The sequence below is a fragment of the Monopterus albus genome, unplaced genomic scaffold (assembly GCF_001952655.1).
Source record: "Monopterus albus unplaced genomic scaffold, M_albus_1.0 scaffold45.1, whole genome shotgun sequence".
NCBI lineage: Eukaryota > Metazoa > Chordata > Actinopteri > Synbranchiformes > Synbranchidae > Monopterus > Monopterus albus.
Genome location: NW_018127925.1, coordinates 2,474,716 through 2,498,873, shown reverse-complemented (window position 1 = coordinate 2,498,873; position 24,158 = coordinate 2,474,716). Strand labels below are relative to the sequence as shown.

The 24,158-nt window shown below is 42.4% G+C and overlaps 1 protein-coding gene across 1 annotated transcript; it reads left to right on the top strand.

The window, feature by feature from the left end:
- Positions 1 to 2,215: 2,215 nt before the first annotated feature.
- ppp2r1bb (protein phosphatase 2, regulatory subunit A, beta b) lies at positions 2,216 to 19,721 on the top strand. The gene is made up of 15 exons (XM_020600179.1): positions 2,216 to 2,387; positions 3,121 to 3,211; positions 3,297 to 3,397; positions 3,965 to 4,197; positions 4,312 to 4,459; positions 4,584 to 4,739; positions 9,966 to 10,080; positions 10,196 to 10,266; positions 12,721 to 12,855; positions 14,373 to 14,546; positions 14,713 to 14,773; positions 17,293 to 17,447; positions 17,617 to 17,759; positions 17,896 to 17,987; positions 18,109 to 19,721. Exons 1-15 carry the CDS (start codon positions 2,310 to 2,312, stop codon positions 18,123 to 18,125), a joined length of 1,770 nt encoding a protein of 589 aa, XP_020455835.1. The 5' UTR covers positions 2,216 to 2,309; the 3' UTR covers positions 18,126 to 19,721.
- Positions 19,722 to 24,158: the final 4,437 nt, after the last annotated feature.

The following is a 24,158-nucleotide window of genomic DNA, read 5'->3' as shown; positions in this document are numbered from 1 at the left end:
CATTGGGCTTAACTAAGAGCTGGTTATTGAGTGAGAACTGCTTCTCTAGCATGTTTCCCAGTGTCTCCAGCAGTCCCTCATAGGCCATGACCTTGTGATCAGCTTCCTTCTGAATGCTCATCATCTCCTCTGCCATCTTTTGACTAAGGCTGTCTATCTCAGTCCTTAAAGTCTCGATCTGGCTGAGATCTTGCTCCACCCTGTCCGCATGAGCCAGCTTTTCAGTCTCTAGCTCACGCTGAAGGGCGTCTTTCTCCACCTTCAGGGTGTTGATCAGCTGGAGATCATGCCCCACCCTTTCTGCATGAGTGACCTTTTCAGTCTCTAGTTCATGCTGAAGGGTGTCTTTCTCCACCTTTAGAGCGTCTTTCTCCACCTTCAGGGTGTCTTTCTCCAATTTTAGGGTGTTGATCAGCTGGAGATCTTGCCCCACCCTTTCTGCATGAGTGAGTTTTTCAGTCTCTAGCTCACGCTGAAGGGTTGCTTTCTCCACCTTTAGAGTGTCTTTCTCTGCCTTCAGGGTGTCTTTCTCTGCCTTTAGAGCATCTTTCTCCACCTTCAGAGTGTCTTTCTCCACCTTCAGGGCGTCTTTCTCCGCCTTTAGAGTGGCTTTCTCCACCTTTAGAGCGTCTTTCTCCGCCTTCAGGGCGTCTTTCTTCGCCTTTAGAGTGGCTTTCTCCACCTTTAGAGCGTCTTTCTCCGCCTTCATGGTGTCGATCAGGTGGAGGTCATGCTCCACCGTGTCGCAGTGAGACTTGTTTTCCGTCTCATGCTCACTGTGAAGACTTTCCACCTGCTGCTTGAGAGCGAGGGCATCCTTTTCATTTTTCAGCTCATGGTGTGAAGCTCTGAGCTTCTCCAGTTCTTCTTGGAGACTACTGATCTTGCTCCTCTCCGTATTGAGCTCACCCATAAACGTGTCCTGGCATATGGCGTATGCCACTTTCAGCTCCTCGTAATCTCTCTGAAGATCTTTCTTCTTCTTTCTCTTGATGTCATTGCCCACCTGAGTGGCAATGTTTGAGGCGCTGAGAGCTTCAGCGTCACTGTACTGCCTCAGCCTCTCAAGCTCCTTTCTAGTTTCTTTCTCCTTGTTGATAAAGGATTCAGTCTTGGCTTTCTGGTAAGCTAGCTGTTCCTTTGTCTCACTTAGCTCTTGGCTAAGTTGGATCCTCCAGTTCTGTTCGTAGCTAAAACTCTCTCTGCCCCTGCTCAGCATCCCCTGGAGCCTCCTGATTTCCTCATGAAGGGCTTCGCAGTTCATGTTCTTGTTCCTGGGAGCTGTCTGTCCGTTGTTTCTACAGCTTTGGGGTCTGTCGCTAGAACTTGCCATTTTTTTACTGGAAGAATCACTTTTTACGTGAATACGAAGTATTTCACTGAATAGATGTTGTTTAACGTTTGTTTGTCGAGTTAATCTCTCTTGCTCACCAGCGTGGTGTCTCTATTGAAGTTCAGAAGTTGTGTGATTGCCTGTTAAGCTGCAGTTATTAGGTGAGCTGCTGCGCGAGACTTGGTGGCGTCACAAAGATCAAAGCCATGTCGCTGATGACGTCACAGCTTTGAATGCTGCAGAGTTCAACTTTCTGCATGTTTACATTCAAAATGGCAATCTATCAGTCAAATGTGACAGGCCACCGTAGTAACATTCTAAACCATTTTAAAACCTGCAGGTTAGGTGAAAACATGACTTTCCCTTTCCCTGAACTCAGAGTGAAACTCAATTTTCACCTTAACCACTTTGAAGAAGTCTTGTTTTGCTGTTAAAAAGTAGACAGTTTGTATTTCTCTACTATTCTTGCCGCTGGGCAGTGGCGTTTTTGGCTTGGCGAACCGGGGAGCCGCCCGGGGCATGGTTTTTTCATGACATGGCACAAGCACTTGGAAAGAAAATAATCTGCGCTGCTAAGCGGTTTTCTATTATCTATCATATGTTCATATGCTCAGAGGGGGGTCTCGCCCGGGGAGTAATTCAATGTAGAACCGCCACTGCATATAGCCGGGGATGAGGGTGGGCATTGAGTCTCTGTGCCCTGGAGCCCAGTTCCTCTTAACCTGCCCATGTGTAAAGCACACATTTCAATTGAATTCATGATTGTTTAAGTAATTTTCTTTTCCCTAATTCAAAATCTCACGGTGTTTTATTTGATTGTAATGGTGTATGACCCAAGGCTGGTCATGGGAGGTTTCCGGTGGTTTCGTGAAAGCAGCACCGGCGGAGGAGGGAGGGCCCTGCAGTCGCTGTTCTCTGGCAGAAACCCCGTAGTGCCGCACAGCAGCGCCATTCGGTAACTGCAACAGTATCCAAAATGGCAGGAGCTGATGGAGACGATTCTCTTTACCCTATTGCGGTTCTCATTGATGAACTGCGAAATGAGGATGTTCAGGTAGTAACACTAGTTTCAACTTTAATCGTAATTTATATTGTCTGGGAATGTAAAATTATTTTGACGTATTCTTTAATGGGGCATCTGATTACTAGCTAGGTAACTACCTGGCAAATATGCTAGCTAACGTTCTTGGCCAAGGCCTATCAGGAATTTTCTGCCGGGCGCACCCCTTGCCAGTGTGCGCGGTTTGTTGTCAGGGATAACAACCTAAATTGCGGATCCGGAGTAACGCTTAATACAGTTTTGGTTTATCGATGCTTATATCACCTAAAATATAATGCGAATTGTACAATGAATTGCTGAACGAAACGGCAAGCGTTAGCCAAACAGGTAATTGGCCGCTAGCGTTAACGCATCCCACTAGTCAGCAGTATGCTGGTTAGCTAAGGTTAAATGACTGGCGTTAGCTAGTTAACGTTAGCTATCACAACAGCACGGTGTTCAAGACCGCAGTGGGTAGAGCCGGTTGTTAGCCGGTTTGTTCCTAGCATTTCGATTCGGCTAACTAACGTTAGCGTTGGTTTAGCTAGTTAGCATTTGAAACGCTAGCTAAGGCTGACTGACGAAGAGGCTGCCCGCAGTATAGGTAACGCTAGTGATAGAAATATTCTTCTAGTAAATTCCTGGTTTAGCAGGGTATGGTGAGGTGAGGCATATTGATTTCATTACCACAGGAGTACTTAAACTTTATTGTGAACGCTTCCCTAACAAATGTCCGTTTTGTGTTCAGTTACGGCTGAACAGCATCAAGAAATTGTCCACTATTGCTCTGGCCCTTGGAGTAGAGAGGACTCGCACTGAACTCCTTCCTTTCCTCACAGGTAATGATGTCAGTCTTCTTATCCGGGAAAAAAACGTGTTGCGGCTTTTCTTAGTGGTGTTTCACAAGTCTTTGTCTTCCCCTAGACACTATCTATGATGAGGATGAGGTGCTTTTGGCCTTGGCAGAGCAGCTTGGCAATTTCACTATGTTGGTGGGAGGTCCTGAGTATGTCCACTGTCTCCTGGTAAGTTTAGGGGCATCCAAGGCTTTGGAGAGTTGATGTAAAAAGCTCATTAGGGAACAAAATTTCCCCTGCTTTTAAAGAGAAATGGGGAAAAATTACAAGTCCATGGTGTCACCACAAAATACAGCTCTTGGTATTTATGTATTTTTGTTTTAATAATAGCTGTTGCCTGATAATGATGATTTTTATGAATTTCTTCATGAATGTGCTTTTTTTTTTTTGTATTTGCCGAATAAAAAAAATTATCATTAAAGCTTGACTTTTCATCCAAAGGCCTGACTTTTTATCCAAGTGAACTGTAAAATGCTTGCCCTCTAGGATTTTATAGGCATTACTAAGGATTTTCTCCCAACATAAAACCTAATTCTTACCTTTGGATTGGATAAGCTCAAAATAATGTAACATTAAAAATGAAGAATGAAAGAAATTGATGTATTTGACTTAGTTTTGTTATCCTTTTACATAGCTCTGATATATCAAAAATACAAAGGTGTTCATGATGACTTGTATGTGCGAGTAGTCAAAGAACCTTAACCCTGTCTAATCTCATCCCTTATTCATACACAGCCTCCACTGGAAAGCTTAGCTACAGTGGAAGAGACAGTAGTCAGAGACAAAGCTGTGGAGTCCCTGCGGAAGATATCTCAGGAGCATTCTCCAGTTGACCTGGAGGTCCATTTTGAGCCTTTGGTCAAACGGTTGGCCAGTGGTGACTGGTTCACTTCTCGCACATCTGCCTGTGGCCTCTTTAGTGTCTGTTATCCCCGTGTCTCCAGCACTGTCAAGGCTGAGATCCGACAGTAAGTAAATTTTTAATAAAAGAAAACTGTTTTTACTTCTGTTTCTTCTAACCCGATTTCTTTTGCAGTTAGTTTTGTGTTTGTGATAAAATATCTGTTTGTGGGTATTTCTAGGCATTTTCGCACCTTGTGTTCAGATGACACTCCTATGGTGCGCCGTGCTGCAGCATCTAAACTCGGGGAGTTTGCCAAAGTCCTGGAGCTGGATTATGTAAAAAGTGATATAATTTCTCTCTTCACTGCTCTGGCGTCTGACGAACAGGTATAACCATTTCCTTCATTTCAACCTAAATTGCTGTTGTACTCTGTTCTCCTGTCTTTCCTTAGTCCATTGGACTCTCAGACTTAGTGATCTCCAAACTGATCTTGTCACCTTTCTGCATCAGGACTCAGTGCGGCTGCTTGCAGTGGAGGCATGTGTCAGTATTGCCACCCTGCTGCCTCAGGAGGACCTGGAGACCCTGGTGATGCCAACCCTGCGCCAAGCAGCAGAGGACAAGTCCTGGAGGGTCCGCTACATGGTGGCCGACAAGTTCTCGGAGGTAAGCAGCCCACTTCTTTTAAGGTTCAAGGATTTTATTGTCAATTCACTATGTGCAGGACATACAGAAAATCGAAATACCGTTTTCACCTAGCATTGGGTGCCATAACATTTAGGAACTAAACTAGAGTAAAGAAGAATTAAAAAAATAGAATAAGAACTGGATTGATGTAATTAGGATAAATCCAAACGGTACAGCCAATAAGCTGTGACTCAAAACCGTGTACAGTCAGTGACAGTATTGCAAACAAAAATAGGAGATTGTCAGATGGTTCAGCATCACCAGGGCGTTGGTGATGAGGTGCAAATAGCATATGAGGTATACATGGACAGTATTGCAAATGACCAACAGCAGCAGATATCCCCCCACCCCCACCCCCCATTTACATATGGTAAAACAACAGAGGTAGTTTTTTGTTTGTTTGTTTTGTTTACACAACAGTCAGCAGCAGATTTACCTGTAATATAACGAAAAGGGGGAATGTATTGAGTTTGTGCAACAGCAGGGGTAGTCTTTCTATATCTTTATGTTCTGTGTTGGGTTACGGTCCAGGGCCAGAGGGGGGGAGGTAGTGAACAGTGTTCAGCATCCTCAGAGTCTGGTGAATGAAGCTGTTTGTAAGTCTGGTGGAGTGGGCCTGAAGAGTCCGATACCTTCTCCCTGAGGGCAGGGGTCTGAAGTGGGAGTGTGCAGGGTGAGAGGTGTCATCAGCAATACTGATGGCTCTGCGGGTGAGGCAGGTGTTGAAGATGTCCGTAAGGGAAGGCAGAGGGGCACCGATGATCTTGCTGGTTGTTTTCCCTATGCGTTGCAGGGCCATTCTGCAGGAGACAGTACAGGCTCTGTACCACACAGTGATGCAGCCAATGATGACTCTCTCAATGGTGCCCCGGTAGAAGGAGCACATGATGGGGGGGTGGGGCACTGGCTCTCCTCAGTTTGCGGAGGAAGTAGAGGCGTGTTTGAGCTTTCTTGGCCGGTGTTGTTGGTCCAGGAGAGGTCCTCAGAGATGTGCACCCCCAGGAACTTGGTGCTGCTCACTCTCTACTACAGCAGTGTTGATGGTCAGTGGGGGTGCTTTAGAGGTTTTCTCCTGAAGTCCACAATGATCTCTTTAGTCTTCCCCACATTGAGGAAGAGGTTGTTGTTCTTACACCACTGTTCCAGTTGGCACACCTCACTCCTATTGTTGGTAATGAGGCCATTACAGTTGTGTCATCCGCAAACCTGACAGTGTGGTTGGTGCTGTAGGTTGGCACACAGTCGTGGGTGAGCAGTGTGAAGAGCAATGGGCTGAGCACACACCCCTGTAGAGCCCCTGTGATCAGCGTGATGGTCTTAGAGATGTTGCTGCTGACCTGCACATTTTGTGGCCTCCCTGTTAGAAAGTCCAGCACCCAGTTGCAGAGAGAGGTTTTGAGTCCCAAGTGTCCAAGTTTTTGTGTAAACTGCTGGGGAATTATTGTGTTGAATGCTGAATTGAAGTCTAGGAACAGCATTCACACGTAAGAGTTCTTTGAATCTAGGTGGGTGAGGGCTGGATGGAGAATAGCAGTAATGGCATCCTCTGTGGATCAGGAGTTTGACCTGTAGGCAAACTGAAATGGGTTATGAGAGGGAAGAAGGATGACCAGATGTTCTGCATGACCAGCTGCTCGAAGCACTTCATAATAATTGAAGTCGGTGCTACAGACCGATGGTCATTGTAACTGGTTGGGTGGGGCTTCTTTGGAATTGGAATTATTATGGTAGCCTTGAAACACGTGGGAACAAATGCTTGGATCAGGGAGATATTAAAGATGTCCGTGAGGACGTCCTTGAGCTCCTCGGCACAGTCCTTTAAAACATGACCAGGTATGTTTTCCTTTTATTTTATTGTTCACATCATCCTCATTAAATGTGTAATTGTGGAAAATTTGGGAGTTTAGAATTGACTCCTATTTAAAGCTGCCTCAAAGTTGTCCAGCCCCTAAGAACCATTTAACCCCTACATCATTAATGTGTACACATTGTAAACAAGTGTTAATGCTTGTTCATAATGTTCATAAGTGTTAATGTTCATAATCTCAAGGGTGCATATGTGGTCCAGGTCAGAGAGGGAATCATATTTGAATATGTTGGCACTTTTTACTAAACTTGGTGTGTATGTGTAATACAAATCAGAAATTGCTGGGCAATATACAGCTGTTTTAGTCAAACCTGTTTGTAATCTCATCCACCATCCTTTTAAAGACATGAATGTGGAATTTAGTAGTACAGGTGTCTTTGTGACCTTTAGGTCTAGTATAATAATATAAATGGACAAGGCGTTCTTAAATAATGCCTAATAATTCTTGAATACTGCCTAAGAAGTCTTTCCCCATTTTAAGTCAAGGCGCTTGAGCCAGAGTCCGGCTAATTAGCAAGTACGAGTTTAAAGTGATTCTGTGGGAAATGCCACACTTACATTTTTGTTCTTTAGTTTTTTTTTAATATTTTGTGGTTTTGTTGCTGTGCATGTTTGTTAAAGTAAGATTGCAGCTTCACATTTTGTAAAAAATTCTTTGCTGCTTTAACAATATCATAGAGCAAGAAAGTAGAGCACCACCACTATGGCAAAGTCAGTCATGATTATTTTTGTCAATATTGAGATCAGTTATTTTATTTATATTTGGAAACATGCAATTATTGAACTTCAAAAAACTGTCGTGTTTTTTACTTTGCAAGTCAACTTAAGAACATATTAGGTATTCATCTACCTAATTGTGATTGACAGTTCAGAGGAAATTACTGATTACATTTATTTTACAAATAAAACTTTGCTGCTTCAGGTTCACAATACTGCCTGTCATAAACTAGAGAATCAATCAGTCTGCGGTGCTCACAATGACATAGCCACATCTATAATATTTCTCCTCCTCTCATAGGCTACGTGCATCATCTTTTGTTATAGCTTGTTCATAACAAGCTTGCTACAGTTAATCCAAACTGGTGATGCATGAAGGACTGAGAACAAAACTGAATTTATTGCTTCTTTCTAAGTTTATGCTGTTTTAGCAGGGGTTTTTATATACTACTTATTCGCTGAGGTTTTTTTTTTGAACGTAGGTGTTCAGGTGTTGTCAACTTGAGTAATATGTTTAACTTTATTTGATGCCAGCAAAAATGTTTGCACTGTAGGGTACTGAAGGGGTGCGCTGGGTTTATAACATGAGCATCATTGTGAAAAGACATGTGACGCTAATTGTTTTACCCCCATTATTTTGTTTTCACAATTCTTGGAATATTTGAAATGCATGTAAAAGGAAATGGATGTGTGCAGTGTTATGGTGATAAGTATTGTCAGTGCAGGTGTTTTATGAAATTAAGAGTTTTTAGCTCAGTGTGTGTTTAGGTGTAGGGACAACATCTAAAAATATCCCCATATTCTCCTCAAGCATTTGTTTATGTATGTTATGTGGAGAATTAGATGTTGGATGTTACTTTAGACATCAAGAGTTACAGTCATGAAAAAATTAGGACACCCTTTGAAAGCATGTGTATTTTGTAACATGTTTAATATATGGTTATTTAATCTCAATTTTAACAATACAGAAAGATTAAAGTAATACAATTTAAAACTGACAGTCTTTTCAAGATCTTTTGTAAATGTAATTCTACAAAAATGCCTATTCTGAGGAAAAAGATAGCACACCCTCACATGTATGCCCTTTTAGGGTACGTTTACATGGAAACGCTCTTGACTGTAAACGCTTACTTTAGTAGGCGTTTTGGCCTTCCGTTTAGACGGAAACAGGTTAGCCGGGTAGCGAAAATGGAGACTTTTTAAAACGGGTCCCAAAGTGGAGAGTTTCAAAACGCCAGCTAAAACGTTTTCGTGTCAACGTTATAATCCGCATATGTTTATGAAACGATGATGCCATCGGCCCGCGTCAGCTACTGCTAGTGTCACATTGACTGCGACATCAACATAAACTATGGCGGATTTAACAATACAGAGAGATTAAAGTAATACAACTAAACAAGTAAAACTGAAGAAAAGTCTTTTCAAGATCTTCTGTAAATGTAATTCTACAAAAATGCCTATTCCAACTGAGGAAAAAGTTAGCACACCCTCACATGTATGCCCTCTTAAAATGGCTCAAATCACACACAGGTATATCACACCAGGTGCACATAATTAGTAGATCGTTACTCAGCATTTTGAATGAGGCTTGCCCCATCTAAACCTCAAACATTTAGTTTGGTGTGCTCCTGACTGTTGAAGTGAGAGTGAGCACCATGGTGAGAGCAAAAGAGCTGTCAGAGGCCTTCAGAAAAAACATTGTAGCAGCCTATGAGTCTGGTAAAGGATTTAAAAAGATCTCAAAAGATTTTGAAATCAGCCATTCCACTGTCCGGAAGATAGTCTACAAGTGGAGGGCTTTCAAAACAACTGCCAACATGCCCAGGTCTGGTCGCCCCAGCAAGTTCACACCAAGAGCAGACCGCAAGATGCTAAAAGAGGTCTCCAAAAACCCTAAAATGTCATCTCGAGACCTACAGCAGGCTCTGGCTACTGTTGATGTAGAAGTGCATGCCTCTACAATCAGAAAGAGACTGCACAAGTTTAACTTGTATGGGAGGTGTGCAAGGAGGAAACCTTTGCTCTCTAAGAGAAAGATCAACCGAAATGGAGAGTCCTGGAATGGCAGAGTCAAAGTCCAGATCTGAATCCCATTGAGATCCTGTGGGGTGACTTGAAAAGGGCTGTACATGCAAGAAACATCTCACAGCTGAAACAATTCTGCATTGAGGAGTGGGGTAAAATTCCCTCAGACCGATGTCAGAGACTGGTAGATGGCTACAAGAACCATCTCACTGCAGTTATTTCAGCCAAAGGAGGTAACACTAGCTATTAGGGGCTAGGGTGTGCTATCTTTTTCCTCAGTTAGAATAGGCATTTTTGTAGAGTTACATTTACAGAAGATCTTGAAAAGACTTTTCTTCAATTTTACTTGTTTAGTTGTATTACTTTAATCTCTCTGTATTGTTAAAATTGAGATTAAATAACCATATATTAAACGTGAAAAAAATTAGGACACCCTTTGAAAGCATGTGTATTTTGTAACATGTTATATACTGTACATCTTTCATACCCACTTATATTCTTGTTTCGCCACTTAAATCCATAGTGGTTTTTGTAATGATGTTTTTCCCATGTGATTATGTGGCTGTTGAGACGTGTTGGTTTCTCTCTGACTGTAGCTCCAGAAAGCAGTGGGGCCAGAGATCACCAAGAATGATCTGGTCCCTGCCTTCCAGAATCTTCTGAAGGACTGTGAAGCTGAGGTCCGTGCTGCTGCAGCCAACAAAGTTAAAGGTCAGTAAATCAGTATACATTTATTAATGAAAGCCTTAATTTGCAGCCTGACCAGCCTGTTTCAATCTCTTCTCCGGGTTGTTCATTTATTTCATGTACTCTTCTTCATTATTAGAATTCTGTGAGAACCTCCCGGAGGACAATCGTGAGCAAATCATCATGACTCACATTCTGCCCTGTGTAAAGGTAAGAAATAAACTTCGCTCTTTCACATTGTGACACTTCCCTGGTACTTGCTTCTCAGGTGAAAATAGAAACACTTTGCAGAGTTTTTAAACGTGGAAAAGGATGTTATTTTTCTTATGCAGACATGGTGTTAGGACTTCTACTTTTTTTTTTTTTTATACAGCCTGAGTCTATGTGATGTTGGTCATGATTTCCTTTTGATACTGGTATCTTATTTGCCAACTCTGAGATGTGCTGATTGCAGTTTTCTTGGCTGGTTCAGATTTGATTTAAGACCGACTTGCCAACCCCGATTTTGGACGATTTCGATTTTTTATCTAAGAACTTTAATTGACAACATACACAGATATTTTTGTACCTTCTCTGTGATGAAAAATTAAATAATAAAAATTTAACATTTTCCCATCTTTTTTTTTTTTTTTGTTACAAGCCTCCAACTAAAATTGAAGTTAATATTCGTACTTCTCCAAATATAAACAGGTGCAACGGGTAATAGAAAGAATGTTACTACTGAGCACACACTTGTTTATGAAGTGTGTGCAGTTTGTATTTGTTGTTTTACCATGGGATACACTGTACAGATACATGCATTTCATGTGCAGTCAGTAAATCCCTCATTGTGTACTATCTGTTGGAGCGTTCTCTTCTCCACAGTCTTTCTGTGGCCTCCTCTGTGCGTTCTTTGTTCACAAAGCACTTCCAGTGTGTGAGTGATCAGTCACCAGCTATACAGACACAAGTGCAAGTCTCGCTCAAGGTGCACGCGAGATGCTACTACACGCTGCACAAGCTGTGCTTTTGGTGTGTACCACTACATGGGTGACATGGATGGATACATCTCGAGTGATCGGCCAGTCACCGGTCAAGGCCAATCGCGCTGAAAACTGACCATTTCTGATGTCCACCGATCAACTGGTGCATCTCTAAACTCATTTGCTGCTATCTCCAGTGTGGTGATGAGTCTGATATACATGAAATTTTTTTGATTGCCATATTTGCAGTCTGTCAACACAGTCCTAGACTTAACAGGCATTATGTGAATCACTCCTATAGATATGAAACTGAACGTTTGTACAGTAACCCTGTCTTACACAAATGTCAATTTCATAGAAAAATGGTGAGCTCCTGACATAAGAAAAGTAGGTCAGAGTTCAACCTAAAACTGCTCTATACAATTGAATGCACATTTGCACCATGACGTTTTGATGAATTTTCACACACTTATGTGTTTTTTCCTCCAGTGTTGGTAAAACTGAGGCTTTGGTTATAAGCCGTATATTGCTTGTCCTACTGGACTCTGTGTTCCTCATATTTTTCCCAGATCTCAGTAGTTGGGGAAAAAAATGTTAAAACTAGCTAAAGTTATGAAGATAGAAACTAAGTTGTAAATAAAAATTCTTTAACAAATGCTTGGATGAGATGGCACACTGGTGGATTTTCAGTAATCCAAAGATTTCCACTGTTCTAGTGATGCCCTCTGTTTGCTGTGCTGCTTTTGCTCATAGTAAACCACAAACCATTCAAATAGCCAGCATTCACCTCCATATGCTGAAGGTTCTGACTACAGCCTGTAGAGAGGTAGCAGGCCCTTAGATATCCACAGACACCTACTATTATAACTATTCACAAATGAATGTTAAGTGGGTTTTATTGGATAGTAACAAAAAACAGTGGAGAATGTATCCATGTATCAGTGTTGGTCAGGTTTTGAACAGCAGGTGGCACTGTTGCTATTTGATCAACAAGCCAGGTTGACTGGTTTAAAAATTCTTATGTCACTGCCACTTGGTGTTTTTATTCACCAATGGCAGTACAGGTAGCACTGCAGTGACATTCCTGGATCTGTAGACTGTTATTTGTGAAAGATCAGTGTCTCAAAGGTTCATTCTGCTATGGTAATAACTCAAGAACATACGGTCAGTTGGCAGTTTAAGTACACCAGGCTAGAACTAGTGTGGTCTTTCCCAACAGTCCTGCAGTGCATCTTCTCTTTGTAAAGGTGGTAATGTGCAGCTTCTGTTCAGTTTTAGAGCTGTTCAGCAGTGTGGTAATTTTGGAGGCTGCTGTTTTTACTGAAGTTGAACTGCACTGCATTATACAGAAAGGTGCTTCTCTTCTTTAGCCTAGCTTCAGTGCTATATGTGGGGTGGACAAAATAATAGAAATGCTTCAGACTTTGGATACTTGCATATAACATAAGTCCACCCCTTGTTTATATTATGCAGGTCTGTCTACATCGTATTTGATTATTTCTACTTACAGTAGTTAGCTGCAATGACTTTGTTCTCTGCACCAGTATTAAATCCAATTGGCTGTGTGTTTAAGTCGATTATAGTCGTCCTCTCTAGTGTGTTTTATGACCCATTGCAGTAGTCGTGTTGTTTACATGCTCTCTGTCTTAACTATTTGTATATGTGCTGATCTCTGTCTCCTATGTGTCCTGTCCCTAACCAGGAACTTGTTTCAGACACCAACCAGCATGTGAAGTCAGCCCTGGCCTCAGTCATTATGGGCCTTTCAACCATCCTGGGCAAGGACAACACAATAGAGCACTTGCTGCCTCTCTTCCTGGCTCAGCTCAAAGATGAGGTAAAGGAAGTACAGACTTGTGATCCTGGGCCCCAGTTTGTTTTATATTAGACATTTAAGCCAGAGCTTAGTTTGATGCCATTCACAACAAACGCTCCTTGTGAAGCATCTGAGTTTCATCAGGTTCTTTGGTCTTTAGTGATCGTGTCAGAGTAAAGTCGCTTTCGGATTGGGTTGTCCCCTAACCGTAGTGTTCACGGTCCAATCTCCCAGCTTCTCTAGTTCAAATGTTAAAACCTTGCTTTGAGTGCTTTTTTAATGTGTAGAAAAGCACTATATAAGTAAAAGACTATATATTTAGCCACCAGATGTACCTGGCTGGGTAGGAGGATGATTCATGCAGTTGTGAGACCTTACAATTAGATGACTGAATAGCTCTGTCTAGAGGGAAGCATATTGAAAAGCTGGGTACAGGCTAGGTATATAGGTTTGATGTTATGTAGGTAGATGGATATATGCTGGTCAAAATGGGTAAATTAAGGCTATGGGTGAGTCTGCTCATGTAATGACACACACACACACAGTTTTGTAATAAAACTGGATACATCTTTTCATTAGTCCACTTTGCATTTATGTTTGTGAATGTCAGTATTAGACTTTGATATATTTATATACAAGTGGTTTGGAAATTCTAGAGCATAGTGTTTTCAGTAGGCATTACACCCATGCATTACAATGGGCTGGGTTTCAACTGATGAATGTACATTCATCCGCTGTTGTTCTAAACAGATCTGTTTAGAAAAACAATAGCCCAGTCACATCCAGTGACATAAATTAGCATACTGAGATCAGACACGAGTTTGGTTAGGTTAGTCACAAAGGTATATACATTTTTGGAAAGCTTTATGCTGTCTGTTCTTTCACAGCTTTTCTTAAGCCTATTTAAATATGGCCCAGTTTCTTCACAGCACAAAAACAAGACCAAGAGTGTCTAATTAGATTATAGTCCAAGCTGACAGCTTTGACTTGAAAATGTAATAATTCAAGGTGCATCTATCTGAGACAGTTTTAAAAGGAGCAGGATACAGTACATTGTGCAGACATGTCATTCATTTAAGAGCTCTTGGATATAGCCCTAGATTACATTTTTATGGACAAAACTACTTTGAAATCTGTTTTTGAAAGTGGCTAAAGCCAGGAAGGTGCATAATGGAGAGAATAAAAACACTGCTGGTGGTGTTCAGTATAAAGCTTAAACATTTTACCTTGAAATATTATAAATGTATCATCCTTTCTTGATTTTAAAAGAAATCTTTCTGCTTGTGCCGTGATGTTTTAATTTGTTTTGTATCTTGTTCTGATGCTTGGTATGTTTCTGGTGTTTTCATTTCTGTGGTTGTGATGTTTCAGTTTGTATGCTTTTATTAGATGCTTGGGAAGCACTTCAGGACAACTTATTAAATGTGCAATATAAATAAAATTTGCTTTTGAATTAAATATTTTGTCTATCTGAACAGTCAGCACTAATGAAGGTGTTTTGCCATTAGCTCATCTTGTCGATTATTTTCCTGTCACAGTGCCCCGAGGTGCGTCTCAACATCATCTCCAACCTAGACTGTGTGAACGAGGTGATCGGCATCCGTCAGCTCTCCCAGTCACTGCTGCCAGCCATTGTGGAGTTGGCCGAGGATGCCAAGTGGAGGGTCCGCCTTGCCATCATAGAGTACATGCCCCTGTTAGCAGGACAGCTGGTGAGCCATGTATTCTAGGACTACAGCTGAAACCCATGAAAAATATGTTTGAAAGGTTTCTAATTAGTACCATCCGCAGAGCCAGAAATCTCAGCAGTGTGCAGACAAACAGACTTTGTGGGCCTCCAGGAAGTCGCTCTTAAGTATGTTGTCCTTGTTTCTTTAGGGAGTGGAATTCTTTGACGAGAAGCTCAACACTCTTTGTATGGCCTGGCTAATTGACCACGGTAAGGCACAAGTTTTTATATGGACCCATGTTAGACATGAACAGATTGACCTCATTAAGTGCCCTTTCTGTGTTAATCCACAAAAACCTGTTTTTATTTACAAGTGGTTATTTAAACAGATGCTTATGTAAGCACTTGATTGTGGTTATGTTTTTATCTTGTGAGTACAGATTTGTTTCAAAATATTATCCTTATGTTCTTTCAGTACCTTAACCTCCCAAAAATCTCTAAAGCACCCAAACTATCTCCCTGGGGAAGAACCCTCCAAATCTTCATATTTTCAAATTGTGATAATTTTTTTAGCTATGGTACTCCGCAGCGACGGTCAGACCTAATGTCAGCACGTAAAACAAAAAACACAAAGCAGGAATATCCAGGTCTACCATAATTTGATGAGATAGCCTGTCACTTGTATAAACTTTGTTATTTTAAAACCTGATTACTGCACAAGTATTCGTTGCATAGACCAACAAGTTATAATAGCATCATTGAAAAGGGCTGGTCGCTATTTTAATTTTGACATGTCATTCACAACGAGGCAATGAGTAGCATTACTTTGTGATATATGGAACCAAGAGTATGGGGTGGTAATTTCCGATGAATTTGTACAAATTGCATCTTATGAGTTTTTAGGGTTAAACTGTAAAACCTTGTCTGACTTAATGTTAGTTACCTCAATCCACCATCCTCTTTCTTCTTTCTTCCCCCCTCCTCCTCCTCCTCTCTTTGCCTCTTGCCTCAGCTAGGTGTCACTACTTGTCTCTACTTCCTGTAGCCGTCATTTCAAATGAACAATCCTATGCAAAGTCCTGCAATTGTGACAAAATTCTGAAGCAGTCCCAGCAGCAATAACTTTGGAGTGATGTGCTGCCGCTACAAAATGTGTATAGTGGAAAGTGCTCTATCTGCTTTAGTTTAACATACCTCAGAACATCATTGCTCTTGGTCATCTGATCCCAGCTAGTTGGTAGATAGGTCTCTCTTATCTCTCTGATACTGTATTATTACCAGAACAAAGAGATCCTGGGCTAGAAAGGAAGAGACTGATGAGAATAGTGGGTGGAAGTGGGAAAGCTGGGGGCTGGTGGTGAGATGTGGCAATCTGGAGTGCTCTGCCTCCTAATATGAGGCTGAGAAAAAGAAACTCCTCTATTCAGTGTGTATACTATAAATATGAGTAGGTAAAGAACAATGGAAAAGACACCTGCAGTGGTTTAGGCAAATTGTGATCAGAGCTTGTCACTAGTCTGAATTTGTGCCATCCTGAGGTTGTTAAACCTCTTTGTTGTACCCTGTCATATGTCCTGTATGTATTCTGTAACCTCCTTATTGTAATCTAGTTCTTGTAGGCCACAATCTGCAGTTCATGCTGTGAACTTAGACTGTAGTTATTCTAAACTCACAGTTGTGACACTCTGTGGGCTTATCTCTCTACCAGCACTTCAGATCGCTCTGTGAGACAATTGCCCAGATTCAAATGCTGGAGGAGCAGTGTACCCATAGAGCCCCCCCATACACCCTGTTCCACTTTATAACCTCAGACAGTCTTTTGCATGCATTTTTCACCCAGAGTGTGCAGTGTTCACATCTTGTTCATATTGAGTTTTCCAATTAGAGACGCTTGCTGTTGAAGACAAAGACCCAAATTGGTTGCATCATTGGAATGCTGCTAGTGCGAGTTTCTGTACGTGTGTGTGTTTGGCTGGGTTTAGGGCTGTGCCACGCTTACATAAGCCCTCCAAAGGATAAGACTAGAGAAATCTGCACGCCTCTCTCTAATACAGAAAGTAAAGTATGATTTGGCCATTTCACGACATACAAATGCCATGATTACTAGTGTTTTACCATAATTTACAATACTTGGAAATGTTTTTTGTTTTCTCCTTTCTTATATATACTGTATTGATGTTATGATACAATCCCACATACTGTATAACCTGCTCTAGGCAGCAGTCATTGACTTGTATAATTGGAACATTTTAGCTTTTTATCATCTTTGCAAGATGTTTCCATTATATGAGTATAGTTTGTGATGTACACATGCAAACCTGCTTTGCACTTCATGTGCATGTATACCAAATTAGAACAAATCAATAATTTTATTTAACCTAATATCCCAAATCACACACTTGCCTCCAGAGGCTTTACGATCTGTATAGCCTATGACATGTCCTTGCATCCTCGATTCAGTTAAGGAAAACTCTACCCAATGACAACAACAACAAAAAAAAGCTTTAATGGAGAGAAATTGAGAAGAAATCTCAAGAAGAGCAACTGAGAAATAAATGCTATGTGCAGAAAAACAGTATTATTACTAAATAAACAATCGGGATTACAAAATAACAGTCGGAATGTCAACCTAAATGAAGAACCGAATCTGTGTGGACTCTCAGCAACATCCAGATGCTGCCAAACAGATGGGACCTGATCCACCCCACCTCCTCTCCACCATGGAGACCTGGCAAAAGAAAGTAACTCAAGCATGCTGCTCACACAGTGTTGTCACTGTAATTTTCTAGTGTATGCCATCCGTGAGGCGGCCACCTGTAACCTAATGAAGCTGGTGGAGAAGTTTGGAGCTGAGTGGGCTCAGAACACCATTGTACCCAAAGTGCTGGGCATGGCCAATGACCCAAATTACCTCCACAGGATGACAACTCTGTTCTGCATCAATGTGAGTTAACTGCATCATCTCTCATAAGCCTGCTCTGATGTTTAGCTCCTTTGAGTTAATGTGACAAGTTTTTGGTACTCTTTGTCTGTTTACTTTAGTCATGTTTAAAAAATAATCTCTGTAAATGTTCACTGTTGTCCTCCACGTAACCACGTGTGTTGTGTCCCAGGCTTTGTCAGAGGCATGTGGCCAGGAGATCACCACTAAACAGATGCTACCAGTGGTCCTCAAAATGTCCAATGACCAAGTGGCCAATGTCCGCTTCAACGTGGCCAAGTCCCTTCAGAAGATCGGCCCTGTACTTGACAGCAAGTATGTTGTCTTTGAGATTTCAGCATCGAATGCTTTCTCTCCTGTGACAAAAATCAACCGTGTGTTTGTTGCACTAAAATTAAGAAGCAGCATTGCCAGTTTGTTTAGTAATTGTTTCCCTCTTTTTGTTGCAAAGTACTCTTCAAACAGAAGTGAAGCCAGTGCTGGAGAAGCTGGCCTCAGATTCAGACATGGATGTCAAGTACTTTGCCCAGGAGGCCATCAGTGGTAAGCTTTTCCTAGTCTTTGTTGTATGTAAACTGTAAATGACATGAATCCTCTGTGACATGCACTGGACATGGAACAGTGTAATTAAAAATCTTACACTCATTTTCTCCTCTGTTCACAGTTCTGGCACTAGCATAACCAACCCAACGTGGCCAAACCCTGACAACCACCCAAATCAACAACACAAACTCTTCTACAAGATAATTTATTGCTGTTCAGGAACAACTGGTTCATGTATAGAGAAATGTGTTAACAATTGTTTTATCCTCTTAGTTCTTTTCTCTCTTTTTTAGTTTGGTTTTACTGTCCAATGGTAGTCGGTGTCCAGGCATAGCACAGGCTTCTTTGTTAACCTTCCTCTTTGCTGTAAATGGATGCTTCAATAAAGAGTGATGATATTGCATTAAGTGGTGCATGCTGACTAATGTGCTGCTGTACTAGTTAGGCAATGCTAACCAGAGCCCCTCTCACATTCCTCCCTCTCACATCCTCAGCCACTGTTGTACTGTAGCCACGGTCATTGGAGCCTACCATGTCTTATGTTCACTGCCTAGCACGTAGGGCCATGCTGCTGCACGTTTCTCCCAGTGCTAGACACAAACTTTGAGCAGCAGATGGTGCAACAAGCTGTTTGTTTAGCTGAGCTTCCTTCCCGAGTCAGCCCAGAGAGAGCTCTCTTCCCGGAGATGCTGGCATGGCTCTACGGAGAACTTATTGAAAGGTCCGTGCAGGTCTAACAGGCTTTCTTTCCACAACACACCAAATCTGTTGTCTCCTGAATGACTCATACAATTGTTCTGACGGCAACAAAAAAATAATGGTGTACATTACTGCATGTAATCTCATGAACTCTCAATGATTGCACATATTAATCAGATGTTATTCTCTGCAGCAACAGAGGTTGAGTTGGTCAAACAAATAAATTACCTCAGCCAAAAGTAAGAGGGAGTCGTAAAGTGTTCATAATTTTCCCTCCTTCAGATCCTCAGTGTTTTTGTTGATGTGCGAAGGTTGGGGGGTATTAGTCACTTGTGAGTTTCTGCAATATTTCTCAGCATTGCTCTTAATCTTTGTGCCAATGGCTTCAATAAGCAGTGGTTGTGGGTTGTTTTGTTTTTTTTTCTATGCTTGGGTGAACAATTTTCACCTGTCCTGTTCTGTGATGAGATAACATTGTTCTTTTCTGTGAGGGACACTTTATTCCTTGGACGTTAATGGGATTATAAAACTAAATTGACTGCAGCTATCAGTGCTGTGGGATTAACAGCACCATGGCACTCCCAGAGCCACCCAGTTCTTGAAATCCATGCCAAGCCCTCCACTGTACATGAGATTTAAAGCATAAGGTCAGAGAACATCAAGGGCCACCCAGGAATCTCTGCTTACAAATCTCTGCATGATGGAGAACAAGTGCATGTATTCAAAAGAAGTGGGGGGGACGTGGAGTGTGTATACGCAAGGCTGTTTTATTGTGGGATGGGAGCTGGGCTGGTAATGGGCGGGTTGAATAAATGTATCATCTGTGTTGATAAAAGAAACTTTTGTCTTTCCCTGAGCTACTTGGCTGTTCCCCTGCCCTCTCCCCTCCCTTCTCATTTTGTTTTCCTGAGTAAACCTTGTTTGTTGCTTGTCCTGTATCACAAAGAGTGTGCTTTTATTTTTATTTTGAATTCTCTCCACAATTGGGATGCTGTACTACTGTATCTTGATCTGAATAAAGTTAACACAAAGGAACGGTGTAGCCCGCTTATTTAACTCGCCTCTGCTTGAGCACAAGCACTGTTATTGCAGATTGGCTATGTGCTGACTAGCAACAGGAAAACACATCTGTAATGTCTTGGATGGATTTCCATTCCATTCCATTGTTATGTTGTTTGACCATGAATCTTACAAGTAAAACTGCAAAAATATTCACCTTTTTCAAATCAATACGTGGACACCGGTACACGTGTTTAGCTTATTGGAACATTTAGACGGTGCAGTTTCATGTCCTGCTTTAGGTCTGTCAAGCTGTGTGGTGTTAAGCTCTGCCAAAATTTCTAGATTGGCTTGAGGTCCGGCTTTGGCTGTTCTAGGACATTGTTTTGAAGCCATTTGTGTCTTCATGCTCATTTTCCTTAGTGCAAAAAAATCTACTCAGTAGCAGTTTCTCTCATAGCCTGCAGCAGGTTTTCCTTGATGATTTCTGTCTGTTCTCTTTTCTTGGATCTTCACAGGCCTTCCAGAGCCTGCTGCAGAGAAGCATCCCCAAGGCTTCATGTTGGGCGTGGTTTTTTTTTTTTTTTTTCTTTGATGCGCAGCAAGAAAAGCAAGCTTTTGGTCTTCCTGGACCATTAAGTATCATAAAAGGACTATTCTTTGTGATGTAAAATCTGACGTCCAGGGGTTGTTAATACTTGTACGAAATGTGCAGCTCAGAAAATGTGGGATTGATTTCATGTTCCTAGGCTCATACTTGGTCAGTTTGTGACCTGGTAGGCAGCTGCAGTGGAGATGAAAGTCCTCCAGGCTGTTTTGGCCACAGGGGGCCATGTAGAGCAGAACAGGGCAGGGCCTGCAGCTGACACCTGGCTTCAGACTGCCGCTGGGCAGAGGAGCGCTGCAAAATAAGGGCTGGGCTGACAGAATATTTGTCTTTCTCAAGTGAGAAAGCTTGTAGTTTTCGAGCAGTATTAACACTGCTCTACCTTTTTCTGCTACATGCGGTGCCTTAGGTGCACCATCATTTTTGCTCCTTCCAAAAGAACAATGAAGTGAGCGTTAGGGCAGCAAATCAAATGGCTGTGGTCTTTATGAGAATCTTTTTTTTTTATCTCCACAAATCTCCCATCAGCCCTCCTTGGAGCTGTGCACCCTCCCAATCCTCCACCCAGTTCTTTGACTGTATACCTCCTCACCAGAGCACATTATGTACTGTAGTGTGCAGGATGGCCAGAGCTGCTGTGTGTCAGCACATTTTGAAAGCACCTTGAGAGCTATTTAGAATATAGCAGCTTGAAGGCAGGACGTGCTTTTCAAGAAATGGTGTGAAGTAGGAGGAGAACTGAAGGAACATTAGGGACCGATATCAAAACTAAACCATGTGTATTAGTTATTCTTTAAACTAGTGATCAAAACAGGAGGAACATGCCAGGCAGTGAACTGCAGTTCTCTTTTTCTACGTCCGAAAATCCCGATTACTTGAGGTCGAGGGCTAATCCGTCCCCAAATCCACTTGAGTTCATGAGGCAGTAATGAAACAGCGGCAACCTATTTCTTTCTATTTAGATCCTGTTATGTCGTGGGGGGGGGGATTTTCATCAGCCAGAGCCGCTGAGAGCCCTGACGTCAATGCAGCTGCCTCCCAGAACTGTGTCATTCATAATGAAAGGAGTCAAGCAAAGCCCCCACGCTGCATGGCGCACACGCACACTGAGGTCAGATGCTTTCGGGGCGACAAAAGACGAGCATCAGTCAGAGAAGAGAGGATTGCTGCCCCTCGTTTACCTTAAAGCCACCTTATCAATTCAGCTCCCACCTTCCTCTCTTTTTTCCGTCATGTCAGTGATGCGGGGAAAGGTTCATAAATCGTGCAAACTTTCTACTCTTAGATAATACAGTATCACAGAGCCCGCACGTGTCTGACACTGAGTGTCAGACTCCCAGCTGCAGAGCCTGCAGGAGCTGCTACTGGGTCATCAGCGCTGGGCTTTCTGACTCTGTCCATCTGCTGGCCAGCATGTGTTCAGAGACAGGGGAACAGGGGACCGAGGCTGATTAATGAGGGGGACACGTGCATTTGACCTTCAATGAAGACTTGATATTAGAACATCTTTGTTCCACTGGCACGCCGTGCAGAGCTACAGCATTCAGGCTACATCAGACTCATCTTATACAAAACCTGTGCATCTGCTCTGGGCTTTGCAGTTTTCCAGTTTATGTGTGTGTGTGTGTGTGTTGCTTTTTGCAGATTGTTTTCCTCTGCATTCAGTGTGCCCCGAACATTTGTCTCTGAGCTCTTTTTGTTTTTCTTTTGGTGTGTGTGTGTGTGTGTGCGCAGCTCAAATCCTGAACAGTGCTGTGATCTCCTGCGCTAAAAGACGCAGTTGGGTGTTGTCATCCACCCTCCCCCTGTTGTCATGGCAACCATTGATGTCATTACAGTATACTTTGGCCGGATGACTGAATAGGCCTCCGATATTGTGATATTTCACTGAAAAGAAGATGATTACAGCTGTGCATCCTCTATCAGCTTTCTTTTCTCAGTCTCTTCCCCCGTGTGTGTGTGTGTGTGTGTGTGTGTGACAGCCAGCCTGCTGGAGGTCTCTCTGTCGCAGACAACAGCACTGAATGCATGCTATAAATAACTGCATTTATGTGGAAAATGCTAGCGTCTCAGAGAAATTTACTGTGAGGTCACACAATAGCATGTACATTATATCTGACTCACTGGAATTAACGGTTTCTTTTGTGAGACAGTCTTGGTAGAACAGTGTCAGTGCTCAGAGGTGACTGCCACTACAGGCCAGTTGGGCCAGCAGCTGCTTAACCCGAGCAAATATAATGCAGATGCTGTGTGTCAGGCCACATGTCTGCTTATTGCTTGGGTGAGGACTGGCTTCAGGGATGCTTTGTGTAAAGAGTAGGTCTGGAAAATGGTGTTGCTTATTGTGAAGATTTAGCATGGCCTGACACTCCCCCTCTGTGGGGCCAAATAATGGGTAAACATCATTTAACATGTATACTGAGCTTCCATATGAGTGCTCCCACATTCTTTGGCACATTTAATTGTGTATTATTGGCTGTTTTTTCCTCATACCAGAGCAGGAGGTGTCCTGCAGGAAGGAGGAGGAGGAGGGAGTATTTTGCACTTTTCAAACAAAGCTCGTGGGTTGCTGACATTTTTTTCCCCCGTGCTGATATGTGCTCATTTGAGCAAAATTAAAAGAGACATCTCCGTAATTAGGGTGTGTGAACCCTCTTTTTGTGCTTTGGCTCCCACATAGAGCCTTGCTGTTTGTTTGTTGTTTTTTTTTGTGCAGAGGCAAATGAACTTTGCATCAAAGGCAACAGATGTAAAATGCAATCGGTGTCATGGGGGAGCTTTATACAGGCTCGTCTGAGTCTGACCCCATGTTTAAGACTTATCAGTTTGGCTCAGTGTGTGGGCTGGTCCCAGGAAAAGAAGTGAGACCCTGGTTTCCATGAACAGATTGACATCCCCCACTCCCACCTCATCTAACTAAGTGGGATTAGCTGTTCTCTGTCTGAGTGGGCTCACTGGATTGATGTGCTGTCTCTACATGATCCTGTCCACACCGGAGGAACAAACCTGTGCTCTCACACAGACAGCACTGACAGTCCCTCTAGCATATTCTGCTCTAAATGTATTTACAGACCACAACCTGTAGTCTCCTTAGAAATGCAGCTGAGGTCAGCCAATCAGGGCTCAGCTCAGGACAGGCCCCTTTAAGACACACTTTACTTTAAGAAAAGGTGTTTGAGTTTCATGTAGTTTAACATTACCAGTGACTGCCACGGAGATGGACTGGTTCAGATCAGTGATCTCGGCCACTGGTCAGTCCTCATCGGTGCTGAATTATTCAGTTCTTGCTCTTAACACAAACGCTGCAGCGGCTCACAGCTTGCTCTACTTGAGAGGAGCGGATTGCACCTTTGTTGTCTGGTTGTGCTGAAATGTGTCGTGTTTTTAACACCATCACATATTTTGAATAGAAAGTGAATATTTCACAGGCAAAATTAAAGGGTCAGTTTACGAAATCCCCAAAAGCTATAATTGCTGGTTTTATTAGTCTGTGTTAATATTGCTTTGCTGCTACAACTGTCTCCTGTTGTCGCCACATATGACCTAAGTTTCAGACAGGACAGGAGGAGAAGAGGAGCTGTTAGAGTTAGTTTCGATTCTCACTTTGCCCTTAACTGTAGAAAATTAGAAGGAGAAGTTAGTTAATGCAGCTTTAATCATCATCAGTGAGCCCTTGGGCGTCCATGACCCTGTCCCCGGTTCACTGTTTGTCTTTCCTTAGAGACTTGTGGTAGGTGCAGTACGAACCACTGCAGACCAGTCTGGACTGAATGTTCACTTGCTGCCTAATTCACCCAACACACTGTAACAAGATAATCAGTGTTAGTCCCTTCAACTGTCAGTGGTCATAATGCTCTGGCTGATCA

What these genes read in the sequence shown, in the direction of transcription:
- ppp2r1bb (XM_020600179.1), top strand. Translation starts at nt 2,310, where the DNA reads ATGGCAGGAGCTGATGGAGACGATTCTCTTTACCCTATTGCGGTTCTC. An exon ending in TGCAGCCAACAAAGTTAAAG is followed by an intron (nt 10,081 to 10,195) that starts GTCAGTAAATCA and finishes CTTCATTATTAG; the next exon opens with AATTCTGTGAGAACCTCCCG. An exon ending in ACATTCTGCCCTGTGTAAAG is followed by an intron (nt 10,267 to 12,720) that starts GTAAGAAATAAA and finishes GTCCCTAACCAG; the next exon opens with GAACTTGTTTCAGACACCAA.